At 42.1% G+C, this 21,074-nt stretch overlaps 1 protein-coding gene across 5 annotated transcripts in view; it reads left to right on the plus strand.

The window, feature by feature from the left end:
• Positions 1 to 21,074, plus strand: part of RUFY2 (RUN and FYVE domain containing 2) — a 61,384-nt gene that overhangs the window by 30,130 nt on the left and 10,180 nt on the right. For all 5 annotated transcript variants that reach the window (XM_010375249.2, XM_030941540.1, XM_030941538.1 and 2 more), the window contains exons 14-15: positions 13,444 to 13,573; positions 13,877 to 13,971. In XM_010375249.2, coding sequence (XP_010373551.1) covers positions 13,444 to 13,573; positions 13,877 to 13,971 — 225 coding nt within the window. The remainder of the gene's footprint in view (positions 1 to 13,443; positions 13,574 to 13,876; positions 13,972 to 21,074) is intronic.

A 21,074-nucleotide genomic window follows, 5' to 3' on the forward strand; every position in this document is an offset into this window, starting at 1 on the left:
TTTTTAAAATCAACTTTGTTTTTTTTTTCCTTTGAGATGGAGTCTCACTCTGTTGCCCAGGCTAGAATGCAGTGGCATGACCTTGGTGGCTCACTGCAGCCTCTGCCTCCTGGGTTCAAGCAATTCTCCTGTCTTAGCCTCCTGAATAGCTGGGACTACAGGCTTATGCCACCACACCCGGCTAATTTTTTGTATTTTTTAGTAGAGATGAAGTTTCATGACATTGGCCGGGCTGGTCTCATACTCCTGACCTCAGGTGATCTGCCCACCTTGGCCTCCCAGAGTGCTAGGATTACAGGCATGAGCCCCTGTGCCTGGCCAACTTTTTTTTTTTTTTTAATTTTCTCTGATTTTTTTTTTTTTTTTGAGACAGAGTCTTGCTCTGTCCCCTGGGCTGGAGTGCCAAGTGGCACGATCTCAGCTCATGGCAAGCTCTGCCTCCTGGGTTCACGCCATTCTCCTGCCTCAGCCTCCTGAGTAGCTGGGATTACAGGCGCCCTCCACCACTCTCGGCTAATTTTTTTTGTATTTTTAGTAGAGACAGGGTTTCACTGTGTTAGCCAAGATGGTCTCGATCTCCTAACCTTGTGATCCATCTGCCTCAGCCTCCCAAAGTGCTGGGATTACAGGTGTGAGACACCGTGCCTGGCCAGTTGTCTTTAATTTTTTTTTTAACTTTTATTTTAGGTTTGGGGGTACATGTGAAGGCTTGTTACTAGGTAAACACATGTCATGGGGGTTTGTTGTGTATATTATCTTATCACCTAGGTATTAAGCCCAGTACCCAATAGCTATCTTTTCTAAGCTCCTTTTCTTCCCCCATCCTCCCCCCTCAAATTGAACCCTGTATCTGTTGTTTCCTTCTCTGTGTTCGTAAGTTCTTATCATTTAGCTCCTGAACATTTTTTTTAAATTGTGGAAATGGAGTCTTGCTCTGTTGTTCAGACTGATCTCTAACTCTTGGCCTCAAACGATTCTCCTGCCTCAACTCTCAAAGTGTTGGGATTACAGAAGTGAGCCACCATGCCCAGCTTCTGAGAACATTTTTATTAGTACTTTATATGATCTATATATCACCAACCAGGAAGGATGTTAGTATATGTCATTGTGCTGAAAAAAAGCAAGTTGCAGACAGTATGCCAAATGTGATTCAGTTTTAAAAACAAAATTAAAACCATGTATGCATATATATTTATACATAGATAGAAAAGATTTTAAAGAATACAGATTCTGGGGAGTGGTTATTTCAGGTGAATGCTGGCAGGTTGAGGTTGACAGGGACATTTTAGTTTTATTTTATAAACTTCAGTATTTTTCCCCCAGTTAATATGTACCAATTCTGTTATTAAAAGAAAACAACAGTAAGAACAAACAAACAAAAAAAGCAACAATGGAAAATAGTTATTTATTATATTAACAGATCATTAAAACAAGACCACATGCCATGTATGAAGTATAAGTTGCTAAGCTGCCTTTATACCCATTGAAGTGTTAAGTTCTTCTCTATCCTTGGTGATTTTCTGTCTAGTAGTTTTTAATTATTGAGAGAGAATTTGTTGAAATATCAAACTGTGATTGTGGATTGGTATATGTATTTTTTCTTTTCTTTTTTTTTTTTGAGACGGAGTCTTGCTCTGTCGCCCAGGCTGGAGTGCAGTGGCCGGATCTCAGCTCACTGCAAGCTCCGCCTCCCGGGTTTACGCCATTCTCCTGCCTCAGCCTCCCGAGTAGCTGGGACTACAGGCGGCCGCCACCTCGCCCCGCTAGTTTTTTTGTATTTTTTAGTGGAAACGGGGTTTCACCGTGTTAGCCAGGATGGTCTCGATCTCCTGACTTTGTGATCCGCCTGTCTTGGCCTCCCAAAGTGCTGGGATTACAGGCTTGAGCCACCACGCCCGGCCGTATTTTTTCAATTCTGTTTTTACTTATTGTATTCTAAAGCTCTGTTATTTGGTGCCTACATATTCAGGACTGTTAATATATCTTCTTGGTAGAGTGACCCTTTTGTCATTATATGATGTATTTCTTTGGTAATTTTTTTTTTTTTGCTCTGAAGTTAATTTTTCTGATATTAATATAGTTACTCCTGCTTTCTGTTGATTAACGTTTGTATTTTTCCATTTTTTTTTTACTTTCAGTGTACCTTTATAATGTTTGAAGTTTCTTTTCTTTTTTTTTGTAGAGACAGGATCTTGCTGTGTTGCCCAGGCTAGCCTTGCACTCCTAGCCTCAAGTGATCCTCCCACCTTTGCCTCCCAAAGTGTTGGGATTACAGGTGTGAGCCACCATCCCCGGCTTGAAGTTTCTTTTCCTTTTTTTTTAAGACAGAGTCTCACTCTGTTGCCCAGGCTGGAATGCAGTGGCATGGTCATAGCTCACTGCAGCTATGACTCAAGCAATCCTAGGCTCAAGCAATCCTCCCAACCTCAGCTTGCAGAGTAGCTGGGACCTTAGGCGTTGTGCCACCATACCCAGCTAATTTATTTTTATTTTTATTTTTTAGTAGAGAAAAGGTCTTGGTGTGTTGCCCATACTGATCTTGAACTCCTGAGCTCAAGTGATCCTCCCACCTTGGCCCCCCAAAGTGTGGGATTACAGGCATGAGCCACTGCTCCCAGCCTGAAGTTTCTTATAGACAGCATATAGTTCATGTTTTGTTATTGTTGTTATTTATTTTTTAGAGACAGGGTCTTGCTTTGTTGCCCAGGTTGGAGTATAGTGGTGCCATTATAGCTCATTGCAGCCTCTAATTCCTGGGCTCAAGAGATCCTCCTGCCTCAGCCTCCTGAGTAGCTAGGACAACAGGCATGTGCCACTGCACCTGGCTAATAAAACAATTTTTTTTTTTTTAAGAGATGGAGGTCTTGCTATGTATCCTAAGCTGGTCTGAACTCCTGGCCTCAAGTAATCTCTCTGCCTCAGCCTCCTAAAGCATTTGGATTACAGGCATGAGCCATCATGCTTGGCCTGCTTCATGCTTTTAAAATCAATTCTCCCAACTCTGTCTTTTCATAGTATGTTTAGTCCATTTATATATATTGTAATTATTGATATAGTAGAGCTTAAGTCTGCCATTTTGTTGTTTAATTTGTTTTTCCTATTTGTTGTTCCTCTGTTTAATTTTTCTTGCCTTCCCATAAGTTACATGAACATTATTTAGAATTCCGTTTTGATTTATCTGTAGCACTTTTGAATGCATCTCTGTATAGATTTTTGGTGTTTGCTGTGGACATTATATTACACATATGCTATTTTTCGCAGTCTGTTGGCATTAACATTTTACCACTTTGGATGAAGTGTGAAAACCTTACCTCTATTTAAGTGTTCATACCTTCTCCCTTCTTTAATATAATTTGCTTAATTATCTCTTTTACATATATTGGGAATCATGTTAGACAATGTTGTAATATGTTGTGCAACCATAAACAGAATTTAATGTTTAAATTTAATCTAATTTAGAAAACTTCATTATTCTTTTTTATTCCTGAAGCTCCAGGTTTTTGTGTGTGTGTCTGAACTGTCTTTAAACTTTTTTTTTTTTTTTTTTTTTTTTTTTTTTGATATAGGGTCTTGCTCTGTCAGCCAGGCTGGAGTGCAGTGGTGTGATCACAGCTCACTGCAGCCTTGATTTCCTGGGCTTAGTAATCTTCCCATCTCAGGCTCCTGAGTAGCTGAGACTACAGGTGCATGTCACCACACCTGGCTAATTTTTGTATTTTTTTTTTTTTGGTAGAGTCAGGATTTTTCCATGTTGCCGAGAATGATCTTGAACTCCTGGGCTCAAGTGATTGGCCCACCTTGGCCTCCCAAAGTGCTAGGATTATAGCCGTGAGCCACCGTGCCTGGCCTCTTTTTTTTTTTTAAAGAGAGAGGCATCTCACTGTGTCACTGAGGCTGGAATACAGTAGTGTGATCATGGCTCACTGCAACCTCAAGCTCCTGGGCTCAAGCAATGCTCTTGCCTTTACCTCCCAAGTAGCTGGGACTATAGGCATGTGCCATCATGCCAACTAATTAAAAAACTTATTTTATTTTATTTTTTTGAGATAGGGTCTTATTTCTCTCTCACCCAGGCTGGGGTATAGTGGCGTGATCATAACTCATTGCAGCTTTGAACTCATGGGCGCAAAGGATCCTCTCGCCTCAGCCTCCTGAGTAGCTAGGATGGTAGAGCATACCACCACACCTGGCTAATTTTTATAGGGACAGGATGTTGCTATGTTGCTCAGGCTGGTCTTGAACTCCTGGCCTCAAGCAGTCCCCCTGCCGTGATCTTCCAAAGTGTTAGGATTACAGGCGTGAGCCACTGCACCTGGCCTTAAATTTTTTTTTAGAGATGAGATCTTATTATGTTGCTCAGGCTAGTCTTGAATGCCTGGCCTCAAATAATCCTCTGGCGTCAGCCTTCTGAGTAGGTGGGATTATAGGTGTGAGCCACCATGCCAAGCTCTTTAGCCATTCTTTTAGGGTATGTCTGTTGGCAATAAATTCTATTTTACCTTCATTTCTGAAGGATATTTTCATTGGGTATAGAATTCTGGGTTGGCAGTTCTTTTAGCACTGGAGAAATCTTACGCTACTTTCTCTTGGCCTTTATGGTTTTCTGATTAAAAATATACTGTCATTTGAATTGTTGTTCCTCTTTAGGCGTTAATGTCATTTCTGTCTTACTGCTTTCAAAAAAAATTTTTTTTGGGATTTAACCTATTTAGGATTTGGTCAGCTTCTTATATCTTTGTAGGTTTATGTCTTTGTCAAATTTGGGAAATTTTCAGCCATTACTTTTTCAGAGATTTTTTTTTAGTGTGAGTTGCTTTCTCCTCCCTTCAGAGACTCTGATACCATGAATGTTGGGTCTTTTTTTTTTTTTTTTTTGAGACGGAGTCTTGTTCTGTCACCAGGCTGGAGTGCTGTGGTGCGATCTCGGCTCTCTGCAACCTCCTGGATTCAAGTGGCCTCAGCCTCCTGGGTAGCTGGGACTACAGGCGCGTGCCACCATGCCCAGCTAATTTTTTTTTTTTTTTGAGATGGAGTCTCAGCCTGTCACCCAGGCTGGAGTACAGTGGTGTGATCTCAGCCCACTGCAACCTCTGCTGCATGGTTCAAGCGATTCTCCTGCCTCAGCCTCCTGAGTAGTTAGAATTACAGGTGCCTGCCACCACGCCCGGCTAATTTTTTTTTTTTGTATTTTTAGTAGAGACGGGGTTTCACCATCTTAGCCAGGTTGGTCTTGAATTCCTGACCTTGTGATTCACCCGCCTTGGCCTCCCAAAGTGCTGGTATTACAGGCGTGAGCCACTGCGCCTGGCCTTTTTTTATTTTTCCCCGAGATGGAGTCTCACTCTGTCACCCAAGCTGGAGTGCAGTGGCATGATCTTGGCTCACTGCAAGCTCCGCCTCCCGGGTTCATGCCATTCTCCTGCCTCAGCCTCCTTAGTAGCTGGGACTACAGGTGTCCGCCACCACACCTGGCTAATTTTTTGTATTTTTAGTAGAGACAGGGTTTCACCATGTTAGCCAGGATGGTCTCGATCTCTTGACCTCGTGATCCGCCCACCTTGGCCTCCCAAAGTGCCGGGGTTACAGGCGTGAGCCACTGTGCCCAGGCGATCTTTTTTTCTTTTTTAGTAGTCCCACAGGTTCCTGTTCAGATTGGATTATTTCTGTTGTTATATTTTCAAATTCATTCATTCTTCCCTCACCATCTTCATTCTTCTCTTGAGCCCTTTCAGCAAGATTATTGTGTTTTTCAGTCCTAAGATTTCCATTTGATCTATTTTCTTTTGTTGTTTGTTTTGTTTTTGTTTAGTTTTGTGATAGGATCTTGCTGTTGACTAGGCTGTAGGGCAGTGGCATGATCATGGCTCACTGTGAACTTGAACTTCTGGACTCAAGTGATGCTTCTGCCCAAGCTTCCTAGGACTACAGGCATACACCACTATGGTTGGCTAATTTATTTTTATTTTTATTTTTTGTAGAGATGAGGGCTATGGTATGTTGTCCAGGCTGATCTTGAACTCCTGGTCTTAAGTGATCCTCCTGTATTGGGCTCCCAAAGTGTGGGGATTATAGATGTGAGCCATGGTGCCTGGCCGGGCTCTTTTTTGTGTTTATTTTGTTTCTTCTTTCTTTCCTCATGATTTTTCAGATGTGTCTTAATTGGTAGTGGGAGCATTTTAATGGTGGCTGCTTTAAAATTCTTGACAGATAATTCCACCATCTGGAATTATTATGTTAGCATCTGTTGATTGATGTTTCTCACCTAACTTGAGACCTTCCTGGGCCTTAGTATAACAGATGTTTTTCAGTCGCATCCAGGATACTTTGGGTAGAATAGACTCTGGATTTTATATATTGTTTTGGCAGGCCTCCACTGAAACCACACTAGTAGGGGGATGTGGACAGTAACCCTTTACGTCAAATGGAGTTGGAAGCCCAAGACCATCCCAGATGGCATGGAGTAGGGTGCCTAATAACTGCAGGGATTGAAATCTGAACCTTCCAGTCAGCTTCCACTGATACTGTGGAGAAGGGGAGTGGTGCCATGTTACTGTTGGTGGGTAGTGGATGTCCAGGCTCTCCTCTTGGTTTCTGCTGAAACCATCTTGGAGGACAGAGGACGAGATGCCTTATTACCACTGGGTGGAGGTAATCTAGGCTCTCAGTTGGCTTTCACTGATACTGTGGGGGTGGTTAAGAAATGCCTTGTTAGGCCAGGCATGGTGGCTCACGCCTGTAATCTCAACACTTTGGGAGGCAGAGACGGGTGGATCACCTGAGGTCAGGAGTTCGAGGCCAGCCTGGCCAACATGGTGAAACCCCGTCTCTACTAAAAACAGAAAAATTAGTGAGGCGTAGTCACTGGTGCCTGTAATCCCAATTACTCGGGAGGCTGAGGTGAGAGAATCACTTGAACCTGGGAGGCAGAGGTTGCAATGAGCCAAGATTGCACCACTGCACTCCTGCCTGGGTGACAGAGCAAGACTCTGTCTCAAAAAAAAAAAAAAAAAAGGAAAAGAAAAAAGAAATGCCTTTTTACTGCTGCGTGCAGATTCAAGTCCCAGGTTACTCTTCCATTGTTACCAGTGAGGTTGCTTGAGAGACACTTTTTTTATTTTTTCTTTGTTTTTTCCCTTAGATCCAGGGATAGACTACATTAGTTTACTTTCTGTTTTTCTGAGACAGAGTTTTCGCTTTGTTGCCCAGGCTGGAGTGCAGTGGCGCAATCTTGACTCACTGCAACCTCTGCCTCCTGGGTTCAAGCGATTCTTGTGCCTCAGCCTCTTTAGCAGCTGGGATTACAGGCACGTACCACCATGCCTGGCTAATGTTTTGTGGAGATGAGGTTTGCCATGTTGGTCAGGCTGGTCTCGAGCTCCTGACCTCAGGTGACCCACCTACCTTGTCCTCCCAAAGTGATGGGGTTACAGGCATGAGCCACTGTGCCTGGCCCAGATTAGTTTACTTTCAGTTGATATAACTGGGTACCTGAGACTGGGTAATTTAAAAAGAAAACAGGCTTATTTCTTACAGTTCTGGAATCTGGGAAGTCCAAGATTGGGCAGCCACATTTGGTCATCTTCTGGTGAGGGCTTTGTGCTGCATCCTAACATGGCAGAAGACATCACAGGGCAAGAGGAGTGTACTGAGAGTCAAACTGGCTTTTGTTTATTATTTTTATTTATTATTTTTCTTATAGAGATGTGGTCTCACTATATTGCCCAGGCTGGTCTTGAACTCCTAAAGTGATCCTCCTACCTTGGCCTTCCAAAGTGCTTGGATTACAGGTGTGAGCCACCATTCCTGGCCTACCAAACTGACTTTTATAAGAGACCCATTCTTGTGATAACCCATTAGTCCATTAACCTGTTAATTCATTCATGAAGGCAGAGACCTCATGAGCCAATTACCTCTTAAAGGGCTCACCGGTTTTTTTTTTTTTTTGAGACAAGGTCTGGCTCTGTTGCCCAGGCTGGAGTGCAGTTATACGATCTCAGCTTACTGCAGCCTTGACCTCCCCAGTTCAGGCAATCCTCCTGCCTCAGCACCCCTAGTAGCTGGGACTATAGGCACACACCACCACACCTGGCTAATTGTGTTTTTTGTAGAGATGAGGTTTCACCTTGTTGACCAGGCTGGTCTCAAACTCCTGACCTCAAGTGATCCGCTTGCCTTGCCCTCCGAGAGTGCTGGGATTACAGGCGTGAGCCACTGTGCCGGCAAGGCCTTACCTCTTAATATTGTTAAACTGGGCATTAAGTTTTAATGTGAGTTTTGAAGAGGACAAACATTCAAACCATAACAGATGCCTTATTACTGCTGGGGGTTAGGAAGGTTCAGGCTCCCACTTGGCATTTTCTGATACTACCACAGCAGGGTGCAAGAAGGTTACCTCATCATTGCCAGGCAAGAGTAGAAATCCAGGCTTCTCACTCAGCTTTTGCTGACTGAGGTTTGTTGCAGGGGCATGGGTTTTTTCTCAGATGTTTTTCTGGAATAGGGCATTTATTATCCAAAGTTTTCTGTCTTGCTAGGCTATATCCTGGCCCTTTGGCATGGGAACAGCTCTTCTTGGGGCTTTTTTTGGTCTATGCCCATTAGTATTTAATGAGTTGAGGGCTTCATCAACACCTAATCAGCTATATGTGAGACAAAAAGAAACCTGAGGTAGCTCATCACCATGTTGTTGTTTGATTCCTGGAGTTCCTAGCTGATCAGACATCTTCTCTTTACTTTCTGAAGTCTTCTTTTGTTGTTGTTGTTTTGAGGTGGAGTTTCACTCTTGTCGCCTAGGCTGGAGTGCAATGGTGTGATCTCGGCTCACTGCAACCTCCGCCTCCCGGGTTCAAGCTTTTCTCCTGCCTCAGCCTCCCAAGTAGCTGGGATTACAGGCATGTGCCACCATGCTTGGCTAATTTTGTATTTTTAGTAGAGACGGGGTTTCTCCATGTTGGCCAGGCAGGTCTTGAACTCCCAACCTCAGGTGATCCGCCTATCTGGGCCTCCCAAAGTGCTGGGATTACAGGCGTGAGCCACTGTGCTTGGCCTTGGAGTCTTCTTATGTATGTTTTACATATAATGTCCAGAGTTTTTAACTGTACTTAGTTGGAGGGATAGGGAATAATGTGCTTACTTCATCTTTTCCAGAATCAGAATTCTGTACTCCATTTAAATCTACCACAAATATAATAATTTGAGGAATTTGAGGAATTAATATGTAGAATTCCCTGGCTTTAGGCCAGGGAACATTACTGTGGTTAAAAACCTACAGGCTGAGCCTGGTGGCTCACACCTATAATCCTAGAACTTTTGAGAGGCTGAGGCAGGTGGATCACGAGGTCAGGAGTTCGAGACCAGCCTGACTAACATGGTAAAACCCCATCTCTACTAAAAATTTTTTTTTTTTTTTGAGGTGGAGTCTCACTCTGTTGCCCGGACTGGAGTGCAGTGGCCAGATCTCAGCTCACTGCAAGCTCCGCCTTCCGGGTTTACGCCATTCTCCTGCCTCAGCCTCCTGAGTAGCTGGGACTACAGGCGCCCGCCACCTCGCCCGGCTAGTTTTTGTATTTTTAGTAGAGATGGGGTTTCACCGTGTTAGCCAGGATGGTCTCGATCTCCTGACCTCGTGATCCACCCGTCTTGGCCTCCCAAAGTGCTGGGATTACAGGCTTGAGCCACCGCGCCCGGCCTCTACTAAAAATTTTTTAAAAATTAGCCAGTCGTGGTGGCGGGCGCCTGTAATCCCAGCTACTCAGAAGGCTGTGGCAGAAGAATCGCTTGAACCCGGGAGGCGGAAGTTGCAGTGTGTCGAGGTCGCGCCACTACACTCCAGCCTAGGCGACAGAGCAAGACTCCGTCTCAAAAAAAAAAAAAAAAAAAAAAAAAAAAGAAAATCCATATTATTTCTACACTGTGAAAACTGTGAAACTGAAATCCACTTCCAAAGCCAAAAGCAGGGCCGGGCGTGGTGGCACATGGTTGTAATCCCAGCGCTTTAGGAGGCTGAGGCGAGAGGATTGCTTGACGCCAGGAGTTGAAGACCAGCCTGAGCAACATAATGAGACGCTGTCCCTACAAAAAGAAAGAAAGAAAGAAAAAATTAGCTGAGTGTTGTGGCACACACCTGTAGCCCCAGCTGCTCGGCAGGCTGAGGCAAAAGGATTGCTTGAGCCCAGGAGTTCAAGGTTGCTGTGAGCTGTGATTGTGCCACTAAACTTCAGCCTGCTGGGTGACAGAGTGAGTTCTTGTCTCTAAAAACAAAAACCCCAAAACATTCAGAAAAAAAAAATTCCTCTTAATTTTAAGTTACAAGGAGCATTTAAGTCATCAGATTTATTAATGTTGCCCTGGGTTTGTTGTGTAAGTCTCTGTGCCTTGTCAAATGAAGCACATGAAGAACACGACTGGGATACTTGGCCCTTCAGTAGAATAGTCTTGAAACTCTGGTACTCTGTTACTGAATTACCTTTCTAGTGTTTGACAAAAGCATGGGTAAGACAATCTGATATTCTGCAGTAATGCAACTTATTCTGTAGTGATAACCCAATTTTTTTTTTTTTTTTTTTTTTTTTTTTTGGTCACCCGGGCTGGAGTGCAGTGGCGCGATCTCAGCTCATTGCAACCTCCACCTCCTGGGTGCAAGCAATTCTCATGCTTCAGCCTCCTGAGTAGATGAGATTCCAGGCACCTGCCACCATGCCCAGATAGTTTTTGTGTTTTTAGTAGAGACAGGGTTTCACCATGTTGGCCAGGCTGGTCTCGAATTCCTGACCTTGTGATCTGCCTATCTCAGCCTCCCAAAGTGCTGGGATTACAGGCATGAACCATATATATATATATTTTAGAGTCTCACTCTGTTGCCTAGGCTGGAGTGCAGTGGTGCGATTTTAGCTCACTGCAACCCCTGCCTCCAAGGTTCAAGCAATTCTCGTGCTTCAGCCTCCTGAATAGCTGGGATTAAATGTGTGTGCCACCACGCCTGGCTAATTTTTGTATTTTTAGTACAGACAGGGTATCACCATGTTGGCCAGGCTGTTCTCGAACTCCTGACCTCAGGTGATCCGCCTGCCTCGGCCTCCCAAAGTGCTGGAGTTACAGGCATGAGCCACTGTGCCCAGCCTGAAAATTTTTTCTAAGTTTATTGTTTAGTTTAAAATGTTGATTATAGTGGTTTTTATTTAGACATTTTAATTCTTTATGTACTTACATCTTACTTTTTCTTTTTCTTTTTTTTTGAGATGGAGTCTTGCTCTGTCACCCAGGCTGGAGTACAGTGGTGAGATCTTGGCTTACTGCAACCTCCGCCTCCCGGGTCCAAGCGATTCTCCTGCCTCAGCCTCCCAAGTAGTAGAATTACAGGCGGACACCAGCACACCCGGCTAAATTTTGTATTTTTAGTAGAAATGGGGTTTCACCATGTTGGGCAGGCTGGTCTTGAACTCCTGGCCTCAAGAGATCTGCCCGCTTTGGCCTCCCCAAATTTTGGGATTACAGGCATGAGCCACCATGCCTGGTACATCTTCCTTTTTTCCTTTTATGGTTTTTGCCTTCAGTATTCAACATGTATTCTGACAATATATGTATATAACTTAAAAACAAAAATTTCCTTTGCTTTTTCATTCACTTTTTTTCTGATTCTGGATGATGAGGCCAATAAACAGGGTACTGTGTGCTTTGGTTACTTCAGTGTTTGTAACATACACAGTAAGTTCTCACATTATGTAACATACACAGTAAATCCTCACTTAATGTCATTGACAGGTTCTTGGAAACTCTGACTGAGTGAAATGATGCTAAATGAAACCAGTTTTATCATAGGCTACTTGATATGAAGAAGAGTTAAGTTTCTACTGCATAATTATTTTCACAAAAAAATCACTAAATTGCTAACTAAAGACCTTCTGGTCTTCTAGTATTAAATATTGAAATAAACGTGAGTTATACATACATTTAAGGAAAGATGAATAAAAACGAGTAAGCTCATTCTTTGCCCAGTTATTACAGTTCAGGCTCACTGGTGGCTGGCGCCTATTCTGGCAAGTTGGGCACCCAGTGGGAACCAGTCTTCCACAGGACACTATTCCATCACAGGATGTACCCAAACACACCCACACTCAGGCTGGGACAATGTAGATAATGCCAGTTCATCTAATGTGCACATCTTTGGGATCTGGGAGGAAACTGGAGTACCTGGAGAAGACTTACACAGACATGGAGAGAATGTGCAGGCTTCACACAGACAGTGGCCCCAGTGGGAATCAGTTTTTTTTTCTTGTCAATGTTGTAAGGAAATAACAGTTGAAGAGATACTGTTCAAATTTTAAATTTGTAGTAAAATAGTATTTATCGATAATTTGTAAATTCCATTTTCAGGTATTCTTCTCCTCAACCTGAATTACAAAATCTAAAATTTATTCCACTGGAAAATATATGTCTGTATATGGAAATGCTAACTATTAGGAAATAAAAACTAATCTAAATATTAACACAAAAATATTAAAATAATGTACTCAACATTATAATGTTGCAATTAAAATATAAAGTATTAGTAACCGTAGTATTGTTAGTAGATAAATGCCTCACTTATTATAACTGTTTATGAGGAATAATCATGGAAGTGATTTGTGTTCTTTTTTTTAGTCAGCTTAAAATGTGGAAATTCAACTATGTTTCTTTGCCAGCTAGCACCTTTAGAATAATTCAGGAGTTTTGGTGGCAGGCCTATAGTCTCAGATGCTGAGAGACTGAGGTGGGAGGATCACTTGAGCCCAGGAGTTGAGTCCAGCCTGGCAACATAGCAAGACCCTGTCTCAAAAAAAAAAAAGAAGAAGAAGAAGAAGATTGCAGGAATGCTTTCAGAATTGGCATTTCCAGGCAGTGTGGACTTTCCCCCAATGTCTGCTTGGTTTTAGGTCTTTCATGTAATTGCTCAGCTTCCAATAGTAATTTGCAAATTAGCACTCTGCAACAGGGCTGATTTTGCCGTTACTGAATTTAAACTGATTTAGCAATTGCTATAATTCTTACATTGGAATAAAGTTTTTTGTAAAATTTTTCACATGGCATAGAAGTGTAAGACAATTAGAATCTTACATTCCTCCTCTTAGTTCTATTCCCAAGATGTAACCAGTTTTAATATTATGATGTTTGCCTTTCCAAGGCATTTTCTGTGCTTATGCAATATTTATGTCTATGGAATTAATTAATGATGTAAATGGTTTAGCAAGGATTGTTTCATGGCTGGCAAATGAGTCAATATTTTGTGATTGGAAAACCCTGTGCTGCTGAACTTGTTTACCGAAAAATATTTGTGAAAGAAAATGTCTGAAAAATGCATTACAAAGGCCAAAGTAGTAAACCAAAAGGGTGATTTTAGTAAAGAATACATAACAACTGTCATGTGAGAAATAGCACTGAGCTTCTGTGTGTTATTTGTCATTCAAGGGTGCAACTGGAAACTGACTTGAAGATTGAGAAGGAATGGAGGCAGACTTTGCAGGAAGATCTTCAAAAGGAGAAAGATGCCTTATCTCATCTTAGAAATGAGACTCAACAAATCATTAGTCTTAAAAAAGTAAATAGTGGTAAAACTTTAAAAATTCTATCTTGACAAATGTTAACTTATTTAAAAAGATAAATTATAATTTACATTATACCAAGGAAATGGATATACTAGTCATCTTAAAAAATATCAGTGAAGAGATTAAGTAAACGGAAAATAGTTGATACATAGAGCAGCTAGGAAAGAGCTTTGGACACAATTTGTTTCTTTTAAAAAGCTAAAGGATGTTTGTTTCTGATTAATGGTATATATACAATCTGGAGTTTCTTGTTTCTTTCTTTTAAATTGCATTTTCTGTCTTTTATTGTTCTGAAGGAGTTCCTTAACCTCCAGGATGAAAATCAGCAGTTGAAAAAAATATATCATGAACAAGAGCAAGCTCTTCAAGAACTCGGCAACAAACTTAGCGAGTAATTTCTTTTTTCCTTCAACTAAGTAGTCATTATTGACTTTTATAAAAGATATAAGTGTGCCAGATCTATTAGGCAGAAAAGTTTAAATACAGGAAAGATATGAACTAGGCAGGGCGCGGTGGCTCACGCCTGTAATCCCAGCACTATGTAATTCTGGGCCAAGGTGGGCGGTTCATGAGGTCAGGAGTTCAAGACCAGACTCGCCAATATGGTGAAACCCTGTCTTTACTAAAAATACAAAAATTAGCTGCTTGTGGTGGCGTGTGCCTGTAATCCCAGCTACTTGGGAGGCTGAGGCACAAAAATCGCTTGAACCCAGGAGGTGGAGGTTGCAGTGAGCTGACTCCAGCCTGGCGACAGAGCAAGACTCTGTCTCAAAAGAAAAAAAAAAAAAAAGAGAAAGATATGAACTATTAAACAAAACAAAAACTATAAAGATTTAAAAATGAGACTAGACTAGAGAGATTATATTTAAAGTTTTACTCATTTTAGTAGACTTAGCTTTGAATATTTCCCAATAGATGAAAACTAACACTCTTGTTCAATTTCTTCAATATCAGAGAATTCAGAAGTTATTAATATATTTTTCTCAGAAAAACAGAAGCTGAGGTTTCAAAATATCCAGGGAGCTGTCTTTCAGATTGTTGTGAGAAGAAGCCAGCAGCATGAGAAGTAGAGGTGGTTTCATGCCTCCTGGAGACAGGGCTTAACTTCATACAGTTTGGCTTTGTTGAAGTAAAATGTCATTGGGATCCTGTAAAGACAAGATGGAGAAGTGGTGTTCTGCCTTTCTCACATTTCCTTTTTTTTTTCAAAGACAGGGTCTCGCCTAGGCTGGAGTGTAGTGGTACAATCATAACTCACTGCAGCCTTGACCTCCTGGGCTCAAGCAACCCTTTCACCTTTCAGCTTACCAAGTAGCTGAGACTACAGGCATGCACCATCATGCCCTACTAATTTTTATTTTTTATAGAGATGGGTGGGGTCTTGCATGTTGCCCAGGCTGGTCTCAAACTCCTGACCTCAAGCAATCTTCCCACCTCAGCCTCCCAAAATGCTGGGATCACAGGTGTGAGTCACTGTTCCCAGCCACATTTTCCTTTATTTCCCCATGGTCTGTGTTTTGGGTTAGCAGCTTTGTGCCTGATGGAACATACTACCAGATATTTGGAATAAGCTCAAAAAGGTTTAATTTAGTATTGAATGTACCACTGCCACATTTAAAAAGTATAGTCACTTTAATTTTTTTTTATTTATTTTTATTTGTTTTGAAACAAGTCTTTCTCTCAAGTTGCCCAGGCTGGAGTGCAGTGACGCAGTCACAGCTCACTGCATCCTTGATCTCTCAGGCTCAGGCTGTTTTCTTATCTCAAGCCTCTGGAGTAGCTGGGACCACAGACGCACACCACCTTGCCTGGCTAATTTTTTTTTTTTTATTTTTTGTAGAGTTAGGATCTTGCTATGTTGCCCAGGCTGGTCTTGAACTCCTGGGCTCAAGACATCATCCCGCCTCAACCTCTCAGAGTGCTGAGATTACAGGTGTGAGCTACTGTGCCCAGCCCACTTTTTTAAATACGGGAAAGTAAAAATAAGAAAGCTACAATGTCTCATAATCTCATCACCGATATAAATCTCTTTGATGTTTTATATGATTAGAACATTCAAATAGCACAAAAAGGTTTAAGATAAAAAAGCAAGTACTTCCCTTCTCCTGAGTATTAATCCCCAAAGTTTAGCTAACCTCAAACAATTCTATCTGTAAACATCTTGTCATTGATTTAGATAGAATTAGTTATATGGACATATATGTCATTTGTATATATTCAATTAAGTAGAAATCATACTAGAATGGAGACTTAGTTGCTAAAGGTGGGATTCCATTAAGAGATAATGCAACCAGTTTCCAAGGACATAAGGAGTAATTCATTAGAACCACAAAAGGAAATATTAGATCTCAAAAAGATAAAGCTGTTTTTGTCTTTAGAGCTTTTCAAAGAACAATTTGCATTGTGGTTCTGATAAGCAAGATTTCAATTCCAATCTAGTGTCTATTTATTGAGCACTTTGAGGCAGACCCTGTGCAAAGTGCTTATTACCTTATTTTCCATTTATTTATTGACAGACACTGAGCTTCTACTATGTGCCAGGCACTGTACTAAGTGCTAGACACTCAACAGTGAGCAATCCTCCCAATAAAAAAATAAACATCTTTGCATTTACTAAGATCATAATGGTTTAATATTAAAACAATGGAATAGTAAACCTAGGAATATTAAAAGTAAACCTAGGGTGTTACTTTTCACCCATTCCCCAACTAATACTTTTCTGTGTGTGTGTGAGAGAGAGTTTTGCTTTTGTCACCCAGGCTGGAATGCAGTGGTGCTATCTCAGCTCACTGCAACCTCTGCCTCCTGGGTTCAAGTGATTCTTCTGCCCCAGCCTCCTGAGTAGCTGGGATTACAGGTGCGCGCCACCACACCCGGCTAATTTTTAGTAGAGATAGCATTATTACCATGTTGGCCAGGCTAGTCTTGAACTCCTGACCTCAGGTGATCTGCCCACCTTGGCCTCCCAAAGTGCTGGGATTACAGGCATGAGCCACCACGCCCAGCCCCTCACTTCATACTTAATAGAGACTTTATAGTTGTATTACAGGCATGATCATATAAATGTCTTGCTGTTGCCTTTATTTATTTATTTATTTATTTATTTATTTATTTATTTGAGGCAGGGTCTTACTCTGTCACCCAGGCTGGAGTGCAGTGGTGTGATCTGGGCTCACTGCAACCTCTACTTACTGGGTTTGAAAAGTGAAATATTTACTCTTACCAGCTTATTATTGAAAGATTATTATTGTTGTTTTTTTTTTTTTTTCTTTTCCGAGATGGAGTCTTGCTCTGTTGCCCAGGCTGGAGTGCAGTGGTGCTGTCTTGGCTCACTGTAAGCTCCACCTCCTGGGTTCACACCATTCTCCTGCCTCAGCCTCCACAGGCGCCTGCCACCACACCTGGCTAATTTTTTTTGTATTTTGGTAGTAGAGATGGGATTTCATAGTTTTAGCCAGGATGGTCTTGATCTCCTGACTTCGTGATCCTCCTGCCTTGGCCTCCCAAACTGCCGGGATTACAGGCGTGAGCCACTGTGCCTGACCTGAAAGATTATTTTTTTAAAAAATTAAATAGAGACAGAGTCTCACTGTGTTGCCTAAGGCTGGTCTCAAACTTCTGGCCTCAAGCAGTCCTCTCACTTTGGCTTCCAAAAGCATTAATATTACAGGTGTCAGCCACTACATCCAACTCGAAGGATTCTTTTTTACATTTTTATTTATATATTTTATATGGAGGTGGGGTCTCACTCTGTTGCCCAGGCTGGTCTCAAACTCCTGGGCTCAAATGATCCTCCTGCCTCCTCAGCTTCACAAAGTGTTGGGATTACAGGCGTGAGCCACCACACGTGGCCTGAAGAATTCTTATAAAAAGATAGATTTGGGCCAGGTGCTGTGGCTCACGCCCGTAATCCCAGAACTTTAGGAGGCTGAGGTGAGCAGATCACTTGAGGTCAGGAGTTCGAGGGCAGCCTGGCCAACATGGCGAAACCCCATCTCTACTAAAAATACAAAAATTAGACGGGCATGGTGGCATGTGCCTGTAGTCCCAGCTACTTCGGAGGCTGAGACAGGAGAATATGTATATATGTATACACATGCATACATATATATACATATATGTATGTATTTCCTTTCAGGCTTATTTTCATTTCCTTAATTATTAAATTAGACAGTCTACTGTAATTATACAGAAGAATGGTAATTACTCAGAAGAACAGTCAATGTTTAAAGCCTTCCAAGTCTATCTCTTTTTTTGGAGACAGAGTTGCTCTGTCACCTAGGCTGGAGTGCAGTGGCGCAATCTTGGCTCACTGCAACCTCCGCCTCCCGGGTTCAAGTAATTCTCCTGTCTCAGCCTCCTGAGTAGCTGGTACTACTACTATATATATTTATATATATGTATATATGTAAATATATACGTATAAGTATATACATATATACAAAATCTCCTGCCTCAGCCTCCCGAGTAGCTGGGATTACAGATGTGCGCCACCACACCTGGCTAATTTTGTATTTTTAGTAGAAGTGGGATTTCACGATGTTGATCAGGCTAGTCTCGAACTCCTGATCTCAAGTGATCCACCCACCTTGGCCTCCCAAAGTGCTGGGATTACAGGCGTGAGCCACCTGGGAGAAGTGTATTCTTGTACATTATGTATGCCTGGCTGAGAAGGTATTCTTGTACATTATGGTTATTGGAATTGTAGTTGATGCTCCTTTCTTTAGGACACTTAGGCAATATGTATCATAGAGAGGCTTTTTTGAGTCCATATTTATGAATAAGGGCATTTAAATCAGAAATCTATCAATACCAGTAAATTTTCCTAAAAAAGTATTTCCCAGACAGGGCATGAGACCGAGTGTCGCTCTGTCGTCCAGGCTGGCATGCAGTGGCATGATCTTGGCTCACTGCAACCTCTGCCTCCTGGATTCAAGTGTTTCTCCTGCCTCAGCCTCCAGAGTAGCTGGGGTTACAGGTGTGTGCCATCACTCCTGGGTAATTTTGTATTTTTAGTAGAGACAGGGTTTTACCATGTTGGCTAGGCTGATCTCGAACTCCTGACCTCAGGTTATCCGCCTGCCTTGGCCTCCCAAAGTGCTGGAATTACAGGCGTGAGCCACTGTGCCCAGCCAAGAAAACATTTTCTGTGGTGAATACCATTAAGCCACTTTAATTCCATATTCAATTTTTCTGTATAGCACAATTAAATCATCACTGTTGTGGCCACTATTCCCAACAGAGTCAGTTTTCCTGAGGCACATTTTGTAGATGTGAATTTAGCCAAGAAAATGTGATTATTATGTCAGTATTTTTACAGTGTGTAGTTTTACATTGATTATTTCCACCGTAAGAGTCAATATGAGGTGGGTGAAAGACTCACACTTCATTTTTATGTCTTGGAATGCAGAGCATTTTATAGGGCAAAGCAGATTTTTAATGTTCTGCTTCAGTTGTAGAGGCTTTAGTATCTGATATATCATTTGATTCAGGAATTTCATTTATAAGAGAATTAATACTGATGTTTTAGTCATTCCAATTTTGTTGTTGTTGTTTGCTTTTTTTTTTTTTTTTGGAGACAAGAGTCTCGCTCTATTGCCCAAGCTGGAAGGCAGTGGTGTGATCTTGGCTCATTGCAACCTATGCCTTCCAGGTTCAAGCGATTTTCCTGCCTCAGCCACCTGAGTAGCTGGGACTACAGGTGCATACCACCATGCCTGGCTAATTTTTGTGTTTTTGGTAGAGATGAGGTTTCACCATGTTGGTCTGGAACTCTTGACCTCAAGTGATCTGCCCACCTCGGCATCCCAAAGTGCTGGGATTACAGGTAGGAGCCACCGTGCCTGAACTAGTCATTGTAATTTTAATAAACAACTTTTGTGGTGAAAAATTTGAAACACGTTAAAAGATTAACAGTAGATAATAATTATATAAACGATTTTATATTCTTTTTCATTGTATATACCAAGTAACCATTTACTATAATGATATGGCAGATACTCAGTAACAAGTCAGTAGCTGCAAGCTGTTCAGGATATATTGTGAAAATAGCTGGTTATGGAAAACTATGTAGATAATTATTCCATTTAAAATATATCCACAGATGTGTAGAGAAGATCCCATTACCTCTGGGTAATGGGATCACAGGTAATTACTGTTTTTTATAATTTGCATTTTCATTAACATATGTATTTTATTTTTTAAAGAAGAAAAAAAATTAAATTATACCAATTCAGGCTGGGCATGGTGGCTCACGTGTAATCCTAGCACTTTGGGAGGCCGAGGTGGGTGGATCACCTGAGGTCAGGAGTTTGAGAACAGCTTGGCCGACATGGCAAAACTCCATCTCTACAAAAAATACAAAAATTAGCTGGGTGTGGTGGCGGGTGCCTACAATCCCCGCTGGTCGGGAGGTTGAGGCAGGAGAATCGCTTGAACCTTGGGGGCAGAGGTTGCAGTGAGCCGAGATCTTGCGAGTTCACTCCAGCCTGAGTGAAAGAGCAAAACTCCGTCTTAAAAAAAAAAGTTATACGACTTGGTAGTAAGTTGATTCTAATATATGTATTTTCTTTTTTCTTTTTCTTGTTTTTTGAGGTGGTGTCTTGCTCTGTTGCCCAGGCTGGAGCTCATTGGCACAATCTCGGCTCAATGCAACCTCTGCTTCCCCGGTCCAAGTGATTCTCCCTGCCTCAGCCGCCCGAGTAGCTGGGATTACAGGCGCCCCTCACCACGCCCAGCTAATTTTTTTGGTATTTTTAGTAGAGATGGGGTTTCACCCATGTTGGCCAGGCTGGTCTTGAACTCCTTCCTGACCTCAGGTGGTCTGCTCACCTCCGTCTCCCAAAGTGCTGGGATTACAGGCATGAGTGACTGCACCTGGCCCAACATACATATTTTCAAAAGGTGGAAAAGTGCCAGACTTGGTGGCTCACACCTGTAGTCCCAGCACTTTGAGAGGCCAAGACGGGCGGATCACTTGAAGTCAGGAGTTCGAGACCAACCTGGCCAACATGGTAAAGCCTTCTCTCTACTAAAAATACAAAAATTAGTCTGGGAGTGGTGACGGGTGCCTCTGATCCCAGCTACTCAAGAAACTGAACCTACGAGGTGGAGGTTGCAGTGAGTTGAGATCGTGCCACTGTACCGCAGCCTGGGTAACAGAACGAAACTCCATCAAAAAAGTGGAAAAGTATTTGCAGCTATGTCTTCCACAGTATTTTCTTTTTTGTTGCTTTTTTTGAGAGATGGCGTCTCGCTCTGTCACCCAGGCTGGAGTGCAGTGCTGTGATTTTGGTTCACTGAAACCTCTGCCTCCTGGGTTTAAGCGATTCTCCTGCCTCACCTTCCCGAGTAGCTGGGACTACAGGCGTGTACCACTATTTCCAGCTAATTTTTGTATTTTTAGTAGAGATGGAGTTTCACTGTATATTGACCAGGCTGGTCTCAAACTCCTGAACTCAGATGATTCACCCGCCTTGGCCCCCCAAAGTGCTG

The sequence above is a fragment of the Rhinopithecus roxellana genome, chromosome 11 (genome assembly GCF_007565055.1).
Source record: "Rhinopithecus roxellana isolate Shanxi Qingling chromosome 11, ASM756505v1, whole genome shotgun sequence".
Classification (NCBI taxonomy): Eukaryota; Metazoa; Chordata; class Mammalia; order Primates; family Cercopithecidae; genus Rhinopithecus; species Rhinopithecus roxellana.